Source organism: Typha latifolia, chromosome 10 (genome assembly GCF_019914945.1).
Source record: "Typha latifolia isolate L0001 chromosome 10, TyphaL0001v2, whole genome shotgun sequence".
Classification (NCBI taxonomy): Eukaryota; Viridiplantae; Streptophyta; class Magnoliopsida; order Poales; family Typhaceae; genus Typha; species Typha latifolia.
The window spans coordinates 5,520,982-5,531,778 of record NC_133095.1 but is presented as its reverse complement, the minus strand read 5'-3'; the positions used below and the strand labels follow the sequence as shown (position 1 = coordinate 5,531,778).

Below are 10,797 nucleotides of genomic sequence, written 5' to 3'. Positions count from 1 at the left end.
CATGACTACATAAGGAGCCCATATGTTTAGAAGTGAGTATTTTATAAACATTGCAAAATGTGAGTCAATGTATATAAAAGTGATACTCTCCCTAAACCCTAAACCCCCTAAGCAATAAAAGAAGAGTATTTTATTTTGACTCACTAAATTATGACTCAGCATCACTTTGGTATCATAAAGAAACAAAAAAGGGTGACAACTTGTGATAGCGAGAGGGATGAGTTGCATGAGTTTTGTTGAAAGAGAAATAATGAAAATTTTTGGATTAAGTTAATCACCTAAAAGTCTTATGTCTTTTTATCTCTTGTGTTTTCTTTATTTTCCTAAACTCTTTGCAGTATTTCCAACACTTCTTTGTCTCCACACGACAAGTTCTCCTCTCCTCACGTAGTGGGTCCAGCTCCTCTCATATCTCTAGATTGAGTTAGACAAAAGGTCAACCCTCCCTAGACATATGTGCATTATCGAACTAAAAATACCGTCATGCTCCAAGTTGTCGCACTGCCGAGCCACTCCTTTAAGCCAACTGCACTATCGAGCCATCAAAAGCGAGCCAAACTATTAAGCCAAGCCACTATGCCGCCAAACTACCAAATAATTTTTTCTATAATAATTATTTAAAGTTGGAGTTGATCACATGATCTCTTTGGTCGTAGGAAGGATACCTACTAACTCTACATTTGTTGGTTAGTGTTCTCCTTTTTTTCTTTTCTCCCATGAGCACCACAAGAGATCCAAAGACATCATTTGTAATGAAATAAAATTATGAATGAGCCTCTAGTGTAAACAAGCCGAGCTTTAGCGAGCTCGAGCTAGCTTGGCTCGGCTTGACACCTATATTTTTTCAGCTTGAGCTTGAAACGAGCTAGAAAATGTTGGCTTGACTCGGCTCAACTTAAGCTCGAGTTTGGCTCAACATTTAAATCAGTGATCTTAACCTTGCCGACAACATTGATGAGAAGGTTGAAGAGATTGATGTCGCCATGGAGTCATGGACAATGTTGTGGGAGTGGATTTGATCAAATTAGTTTCATAGTCAATACTAGAATTTGGTCAGATTAATCTTAGTCATACATGGATTTGCTGATTAATATTGGAAAATAAGAGGACAAAAATTAAAGGGTAAGTTATTTGTCTTCACTCTAGATGTTGCTTCCTCTGTGTCGGAGGAGGGAGTCGAGGGATTCACCGTCTACAAACTCGAGGACAAGGCAACACGCGGGATAAGGCAGGGAAGTTGATGCGGCAGCAAATGATGGAGGGGGGGAGTCGGTGAGGAGGAGGATCTTGAGGGAGGTAGCCTTAGGATTGTTGGAAGAGGATGGGGAGTTGAGATGCTTAAGGGCAGAGAGCCACAGATAGAGGATGGGGAGTTGGGCAAGATGAGAAGCAGGGTGGGTGGGAAGGAAATAACTTAGGCTTTCGATGTTTTATATTAAAAAGTTCATTGTATTTTGATCCGTTTCATCAATTCCTTCTTCCCTTAGTTCTCCTGTGCTCCTATAATCAGTCCTTCCTATACCTAATGCGCTTTTTATCTATATTTGGTAAGGGTAGGTTTAATGCTAGCTCTATTGCCTTGGCATTGGCTGATTAAAGACATATATATATGCCACATCATCTGTTCAACCTTAGATCTAATAGTTCTAAATTTCTAACAACTTAATTATATATATATTAAAAGCTACAGTAGCCCTAAACGAGGCAAGCTTTAGCCGGGCTCTTAACAAGCTAAGCCCACGAGCCCAACAAACCCACAAACTTTTTGACAGCCTAGATGTAAATACTGGTTTCCCTTCTAGAATATTTTGTCAAGTATAATAACCTTATTAATAGTGGTGAAAGTGGGTCAAATAATATCTGATCTGGTTCTATATTCATGATTGGATCTAAATTTTTTTTATCCATCTTTGATACAATGGATATGAATATGGGTTAGAAAATATTATTTTAATCTATATCTATTTATTCTTATAGTTTTAGATTATAACTTAAACTATAATAAGAGAAGAATAAGACCTGATTGTACTTTTATAAAAGTAAAGCGGAATATATTGTTCATGTATTTATACTAATTATGGTATAAAGTTGAATAATATTGTGGCTAAATTTAGATATATCCTAGATTAATTAGATTAATTCAGTCCTTATTAGTATTCCTGTCCACAATTAATCAGATATAATAACCAAATTTACTGTTCAGTTATTATTCATTTTGTATCCAAAAAAAGAGATGTGGATATCTTATCTCGCTCAGCTGTTGTCAGACTAGTTGAAATGGTCTGGCTTAGTCATCTTCTTTGTAGTTAAAATTAAAAGATTTAATTATATTTTGATCTCTCAATTATTTCATAGTATTATCTTCAACTCTTCGGAAAAGAAAAATAAATACATATCCTTAAACTATTTAAATATGTAACTAAGCCCTATTCATGAATATTTTATTTTAAATTTTGGTAGAAATAATTTAAAAAAAATTACCTAACTTAAGAAGTGGATAAAAATACCGCTGCCTTCTTTTTATATCCTTCAATCTTCATTTCTCTGATAATTTCTCAAAATATTAAAATTTAAACTAATATTATTTAATTCATTTAAAATTTATTTAAGTAAGAGTATTTTTATTCATCTAATTAGTTAATTAATTAATTTTTTAAATATTTTTACCTAACATAATTTCTACACGGATAGGGTTAGTAAAATAATTAAATAATTCAGATGATATATTTGTCCATATTTAAAAGAGATGCGAAATGATAGCTGAGGAGTAAATATATAATTAACCCAACAAAAACGCTGAAAACGAATAACTAAAATAATTCTCGGACCCAAAGTTAGAACTCACAAAAGACCCGAAAGTAACCCCACTCAATACCGGTGGACCCACCTCTCTCGTAAACCTTCCCTCTTCTCTAGTCCTCCTCCCACTTTCACCAACGAGACCAAAACCATTCGCACCTCTTCTGTGGCATCGATGCCTCCACGTATGCGCGTAGCCAACTCCAGTTGAGCCTTTCCCGTCCCCCAAACCCTAACCCCCAACCCCTTTCACTACTAAAAAAACTCCCCCGATAACTTACCAAGAATGGCAACCGGCAGCGGCTCCGGCTCCGGCGCCGGAGGAGTCCGGCCGGCGACCGGAGCCGGTGGAATCGCCGCCAGGGAGTGCGAATCTTGCCGGTCGGCCCCCGGCATCCCCTTCTGCCGCGTCGAGTGGTCCTTCCTCTGCGGCAGCTGCGCTCCCATCGTCCATGGCAATAGTTGGATCATTGCCGTCCCCCCTTACCCTAACACAAACCCTAATCCTAATTCCTACCCCTATCCTTATGGCTATCCTTCCTACGCAATTCCCAACCCGAACCCGAACCCGAACCCTAACCCTGAACCCAACCACGTCGTGCAGCTGTCGTCCGACGAGGAAGAGGCGGACGCCGAGGGCGGCGGTGTGCGCCGGCGCCGGCGCCGCCGGTTATCCGGTTCTGCGGAGGCGCCCGGGCCCCACGAGCGGGTGGCCAGCGTGATGAGGTACAAGGAGAAGCGGAAGAGCCGGCGGTACGATAAGACGGTGAGGTACGAGGCTAGGAAGGCGTACGCGGAGCTCCGGCCCCGTGTTGACGGGAAGTTTGCTAGAGCGGAATCCGCCGGCGATGAGGCGGGCGCGGATCCCGAGGCGGAGGAGAGGCCAGGGTCCGCTGTGCAGGGCGAAGTAGGGGTGCAGCCAGATGGAGTTGAATTGGGGAAGGTGGATGATGAAGAACAAGTGGGACTGCTGTCGTCTGATCATCAGTAGGGTTCCAAAAAGAGATCTTTAAGAGGTATGGATAGCTCTCTTTCTCATTTTATTTGCTAGCATTGTGGAATTGTTAATAATTGGTGAAGGCAACTTTTTTTTTTCACACAACTGTTTGATATAATGATCCTGGATAATTGTGTGGAATTGTATCCTTGTTATGCTTCATCTGCTTCCCACTGTTCTGATGTCGGCCTTTTCAGGAAAGTTTATTTGTCTATTGCTAGCACCATGCAGTCCAATCGAAATGAAGGAAAATCTTTAATTGTCGAACTAATTCTGACATATTATATTGAGGTCAAAGAATTTTTTTTCTCAGAATGCGAATTTCATTAGTTATTTCTTGTTATTTACGCTCATTAATTGTAGATATTTGTTATTGCATAGTAATCTTTCAAATAACTATTGCAAAATTCAAACCCTCTTATTTGTCCATCTTGACACATTTGTATCGCTGTCAATAAAGGGATGTGTCAGGATTTAGTTTCTCTGTTCTGCACCATAATTCAGTGAGAAGTTCCTAATCTTTTTGTATAGCTATATTAACATAGAGACTTAAAGTGCTTGCTATATTTTATAGATGCAACCTTAAGAGATGTTTGGTTGCTTTGATGATAACCAAAACATTATGTCATTAAATGTTTATATAAAAATTACATGAGAGCTGTACACTTTGCATAAACTAACAGAGAAGATTACATACCTACAAAATCCAAACAGAGAAACAATCCTATCTGTCGTTGGGATCATGTGGGGATGGAGGAGCACCATAATAAGTTGCAGGGACCGAGTATATGGAACACAATTTGCTTCTTGGATGTCGAAGACACCAAGCACGCTCCTAAGAATGTACCATAACTAGAAATGGACCACTGTTAATCAGGATTACTACCTAGAGTTACAGAATGCCTAGAAGATTTAAGGTTGCCCTTTGTAAACCGCAAGCAGTGATCAAATGCACGATTGCACCAAGATTCTAAGTACTCTGCACACCCATTTACCCACCCCCTTTTCACTTGTATCAAGTCTTTGTGCAGAGAACACCTTTTAGCAAAAGATGTGCATATTTGATGGCATAAATGGAGGATTTACTTATTGTGATATTAATTAGTAATATACAATCTGATAATAAGTCAGTAACCATTATCTTGCATCTCAAATGATGTATGGTTGTATGCTTCACTTCCAATGTAACTGCATCCTACAGCATATCACAATATAGTGTTATAGAAGAATGTAATATGCATGAAACAAAGATCAAAATAGGAACTTTTAGATCTGAGGCAAACAATTTCTTCTAATTTGTAGTTTAGGAAAGGAGCAAACTAAGAAACAAAATAAAAGAAAATCTCATTATCAAATGTATGAAGTCAAAGAACTGGAGAAATGGATTTCAGCAGTAAAATTGATAAATGATATAGATTTTGGAGAGATATGAAGAGAGGGGATATGATAAGAGGGGGAGTAAGAAAAGAAAGAGTGAATGACTATATTCAAGCTTTTTATTTGATGTTCAAGAAAAATAAAAGAAAACAACAGTTAAAGCCTCTTTTATCAGCTCAAATCCCAAGGGATGCTACTTTGACATATTCTAGAGCTGTTTCCGCGTACTGTTCAATGAACAATACCATGAAAATTAACCAGTCCCAACTGTTCTGTGGTTTGCTTATTTGCAGCTTCCATCACTTAAATAAAATGTATTAGCATGTGCTTGAAGCCAATTTCCAGTGTAAAATAAAGCATTCCGTTGTTTGAAACTTGATCTAATTTCAGCCATGAATTTTATTCCATTTTAGAAAGTAACCAATACTACTATTCAAAGTAAAGGTATTCCAAAAGGCTCGGTATGCCCTGGCTGTAGTACCAGTTGGTGATTCAGTGGCCCCTCCTCATCTATCTTGCTACAACATCACATGGAGCAATGTCAATGTTAGCAAAGAATGAACTTGAGCACACAGTTATTGTCTCAAATAATTACAAACCTGGGTGGTGCAGCACATATCTCACCTTTACTTTCATCCATTATAACTACCACTGGGCAACTATGCTTCTTTACCACTTTTCCCCCCTAACTTACCTTTCTTTCCCTCATGACTATGGCCTAGACACTCATAATAGTGCTGTTGACTGGAACTGAGATTAGCTCCTAAAGTTGACAGTAAAGTTTATTGTATAATTTTCCTTGTGGTTAAGATCCTTAATATGTAATTAGTCATTAAGTGATAAACCTCTGTATTTAAGAGTCTAATTTGTATCAGAGCTCAGAGTTCTTTCCTGATTAAGCTTTATCTAACTTAGAGAGTACTCTGTGATGCTCTATCTGAACAGTGCTACATACAGATAGGACATGGATTTGAGTTCCTTTAATTGCCTTCTGATAATAAAAAACTGCTTGGACGAGCCTGTGCAGTCTTGTATTAATATAGTGTTTTTTGGTGATATTAAATTGGTTCAGTCTTGTTGTTCCTCTTCCTTCTTATCTTCTATTTTTCCATCCTACCTCCTCTTCCTTATTCTATTTCCTTCTCTCTTATGTTTCTTGAAGTTTTCTTTGCTACTATATAACATGAATTAATGGATTGAAACTTCGGATCAGACTTTTTCTTGATCTGCTCTAGAGTCCATGACAGCCATCACTTGATAGTCTGGAATTAGATCATCCTATAAACTAATTGATGTCAGTATAAAGTGATGTATAGTAGCACTGAAAAGTAGAGGGTTACTATTTTATGGGTATCAAATGATAAGACGATCAGCTAAGTCTCAGTGCATAACACAAATTTTAAACAGCATGAAGAGACTTTAGTAATTGTACAACAATTATGTCACTGATCAGTGGATGTAGGTGATAAAACAGGAGTTCTTTTTGATATTCAGAAAGCTCATTTATTCACAAGCCAGTAAAAGTGGGACATTTAGTCATTTACTATTCAACTAGAAGTTAGAGTTAGTGCCACAGATCATATTGATCTGCAGTCTGCTTGTTGGCTGCAATCTGTTGATATTGACAAACCAATGGCTGATTTCTGCAACTTTAGACATCTGGTTTGCCTTTGCTTGTCCTTAAACCAGTGCAAACAGCAGCGCAGCAGCAACTCTGCTTTCGACCATCAAATATAGCAAAGGAGTGCCTCTTGTTTCTACAGAGCAATATGCTGTAGATAGTGAACTTATTATGCATGTGCAAATTCATTATTTGCAGTCACGGTTGAACAGATACTTAGGTCCTCTTCTGTTAACAAATTGTACTACTCTTTGGCATACTATAATTGAGTGAACTGATATTGTTCTTACTATTTAGAAGAAATGTATAGATATGTTCTACTAGTAATGAAGTGATTAAATTTATATGTGTAGATATGTTCAACGGTTACACCTACAATCTCACATGCTACATGAAAAGATGAGGTGTTACTAATAGAGACTGTAGGGAAGTTGAGCCAAGATTTGATTCATTAATTAGTCTTCCCAAGTGTTTCATGTGTGTTTGTGGAGATGGTAGGGAAGTTGCAAAATGTACTGAGTTACCATGTAGAAATATTATGTTAATAAAAGAGGAAAGTGGAATGAGTATTTTGACAGAGTGATGATCAATATTGAGTATCTGATCTCAGATAGCTCTCTTCCAGCACAGAACCTGCAACATCAGCTGGTTTTCTAGCATAGAATCATTTGCTGTGTTAGTAAGGAATCTTGAACAGCCAGTGTAGACATTTTATCTTGACATTTGAATTTGGTATTGAGGAATAGGTGCCTCGTGTTGATGCAGGCAAAATCACCATAATGTTAGCATTTTTTCCGGCATACTTACATCACAAGCCTAACTAAAGGCTTGTCTGGTGTCATGCATTTTTAAGATTCTGCATCAGTAGTGTTAAATTAGAAATCATCTGCAAAATAAAACCTTGAATCTTCTCTCTTTCCTTCCCAAAAAAGGTTTAGAGATTGTATTGTATTTTTAAAGAGAGTTTGACCAATTCCTCCTCAAATTTATTACTATTCTACTATAGTTTACAAATTATTTACCAAACTACTGTATTTTTGCCACGTATGCATAAACCACTCCTAGAAAGTGGTTTATAAAATTATTGTGTTAATTTAACATGATTCTCTTCTAAGGTATATTATTATATAAATAGCTGTCTTAGAAAGCAGTTTATAAATTGCTTTTCGAAACAGGTTTTTTTTTTTTTTTTTTTTTTTTATTTTTTTTATTAGATGTGCGCTTATATAACTAAAATTATTTTGACCGGGAATAGATTAATCAAAAACTTGTATCTTTTTCACATCCTCTAAATTGAAGTGGATATTAAGATGTTGTTGTATAGGACCTCAATTTGGCACTAGGAAATGATATAACGTAAGATTCATAAGTCAAAAACGGATTTTACTTATTATTTTTCTGAAAAAAAGATTCGCATTAAATTCTAATTAAAGATTCATTAAGATAATGAAAAGAGAGTTACAATAAGATTAAAGTGCAACATAAGTGTACATAAAACTAATTTTGTTGCTATCATTAGGGGTGTAAATGGATCCAAATCATATGTTAATCTGTTCCAAATTCAAATAACCCGAAGTCGGATCTCAATTTTTCAATCCATTTGATATTTCCCTAGGTTAGGATCCTCTCAATTAGGTGAAAGATGAACCCAAGCAAGGAAGGAAGTTGGCCTCGACTTGGGACACCCAAATCTAGAAGGCGGGACTTGATTTAGCCAATTGGGGCTTTTGGATGTCTCGTATCCTTTTACTTTAAATTTGAGCTCGCCACCCAATTGGAGGATAGCTCTATGACTTATTAAAAGAGAGCTGTGGAGAGGGCTCAAGGATTGGGCTAAGAAATAGGTCAATTTGACGAAAGCCCTATACTTGTGATAAGAACAGAGCGTCCTTTTTAATATTCGGATTGGTTGCAAGAAAACAGTTTCAATATCTAGATCGGTTGAGGAAGGTAGTTTGCACAATTGAAGAAAAATATTCGCCAGATATTCTCCCGTAGTTAAAAAATTATGAAACTAGGAGTGGTCGATTTATAACTTTTTGATCTACGTTTTTTGGTATTTATGCCCTTCGCAAATTCGGACTACAACTGGGACAAAAATACGCAAGAGTGTGAGTGATGGTGGTGGTGACGGGTGGAGGTGATGATAAGGTTAGGGATGTTAGTGGAGATGAAGGTAGATGGTTTATGGAATTTAGGGGATAAGAATGAAGGGGGAGAAGTGATCGAGATCCCAAAGAGGAGGGACGACTCGACAGACGAGGGAGGCTAGAAGAACACCGATGTTGAGTTGGCACACGGCTAGGGTTTGAAGAAAAGGGAAAGGAGATTAGGGTAGTGAGGATAAAAAGGAGATAGAAATTAAGATTCATTCATCATAATTTTTTTAGTTGCCATCTACACCTTAAGAGGCTAACCAAACAAGCCAAAAATAATAATTATTAATTCTAAAAATAGTGGATTCTTGTCGATCGCGTTCAAATAGAGTCGATTGTGTTTGAACACACAAATTATATTCTCTATCGATGTGAACGTATGCAGGCATTGGCACGCAGGTGTTCGAACGTGGCCGAACATTTTCAAACACACAATTTGCGTTCTCTGTCGATGTGAACGTCTGTAGGCGTTCGTAAGGGTGTTCGGACGTGACATACAGAAATCTTTTTTTTTTCTAAAATAGATAACTAGTATAATAAAAAAGGACTCTAGCAAGGTGTATCAACTTAATGGGCTAGCATGGGTTTGACTAGATCGACAGGGGCTTTTAGCTTGTACGACCAAGTGGTGAGGAGTTTGAGGCTAAGATTTGTCCAAAGGTGAGTTGGGGGTCTTAGGAAGAGAATTGGCTAGGGTTTTATTGAGGTTATTATCTTGAGCAAGGCTCAAAATACGAGGAGGTCTCAAGCTAGCATGTAGGCATGCTCTGTAGGCTAACCTGAGTCTAGTTTGAACTTGGGTGAGTCCAAGGGTGGTAGGGGTGCATCCAAGGATGGGTTTGACTGAATGAAAAGGCGATAAACTCTAGCTAGGTCTAGAGAGGTGGCAGCTCAAGGATGGAGGCATTTTGGGGTCGGACACAACCGGTGAATTGGATGGGAGTGGCGGTGCTTGGGTGGAGACTACAACTAGAATTGGTGCGGTTATAGTTTGGGACTAAGGGAAGGGTTTGGCCAAGCCCAGGCTTTGTTATGGATGCTAATAGATATGGTGGACATGTGTAGAGGTGTTGTAGGGAGGATTGAGCGGTTTAAGAGTGGTAGGTGGTGGTGCGAATGGAGTAGGGCAACAGTGACTGTGATGTGGTTAAGGAGGAAGATGGTTGTTAATGATGCTGATGGCGTGGGTAGATGATGATGATAATGGATAGATAGATTGATACTTTAGTAGAGAAGTGGAGGGAGAAGCAGGTCAGCCCTACGAGACTCAAGGGATTGATGGATGAAAGGGGAAGGAGGGTTTCAGCTTTGAGATAGGCGTTGATGACTTGAGCAGAATGTGAGAGACAAATGACAAAGCAAAGGCTGAAGAGATTAGATTTTGGAGTTAAAAATTCAATTATGAATAGGTAAGTATCAAGAGGTTGCTCTCCACATATATATAGAGGCTAACCCGGACCAAACTCAAACTCGAATTTTGATTATATCAAGCCAGTTGACTAGATCAAGTAGTATCAAGTAGTACTCGAACTCATAATACATTTAATGATTAGACCGGGCCTCTTAATCAACTCGATTAGACTAATTAATCAATTTAACTAGCTAACGAACCTAGTATCTCCCTTGTGAGATGATTAGATTAGACCCACATCACATCACCATTTAATAAATGGTTTAAATTTGATTTGAGCAATCTCAGATCTGATCGAATATGGATTCAAATTGGATCCTCACTAGCTCCAACGGATATTTAAGTTTTTTTTCTTTTTTTCTTTTTTTAAAGTCCATAGACAATGGTTATGTAGTGGAATACTTAAATTATGTAAAGGGAAGCTTTCAATTACTCT

At 37.9% G+C, this 10,797-nt stretch overlaps 1 protein-coding gene across 4 annotated transcripts; it reads left to right on the top strand.

Moving 5' to 3' along the window:
* The first annotated feature begins 2,912 nt into the window (after nt 1–2,912).
* LOC140796166 (uncharacterized) lies at nt 2,913–7,568 on the top strand. Of its 4 annotated transcripts, none has more exons than XM_073149069.1 (2): nt 2,913–3,815; nt 7,148–7,568. In XM_073149069.1, exon 1 carries the CDS (start codon nt 3,086–3,088, stop codon nt 3,788–3,790), a length of 705 nt encoding a protein of 234 aa, XP_073005170.1. In that variant the 5' UTR covers nt 2,913–3,085; the 3' UTR covers nt 3,791–3,815; nt 7,148–7,568. The 4 variants fall into 4 exon arrangements, with proteins under 4 accessions (XP_073005170.1, XP_073005172.1, XP_073005171.1 ...); XM_073149071.1 differs by lacking the exon at nt 7,148–7,568 and adding an exon at nt 5,587–6,190; XM_073149070.1 differs by lacking the exon at nt 7,148–7,568 and adding an exon at nt 4,511–5,564.
* Nucleotides 7,569–10,797: the final 3,229 nt, after the last annotated feature.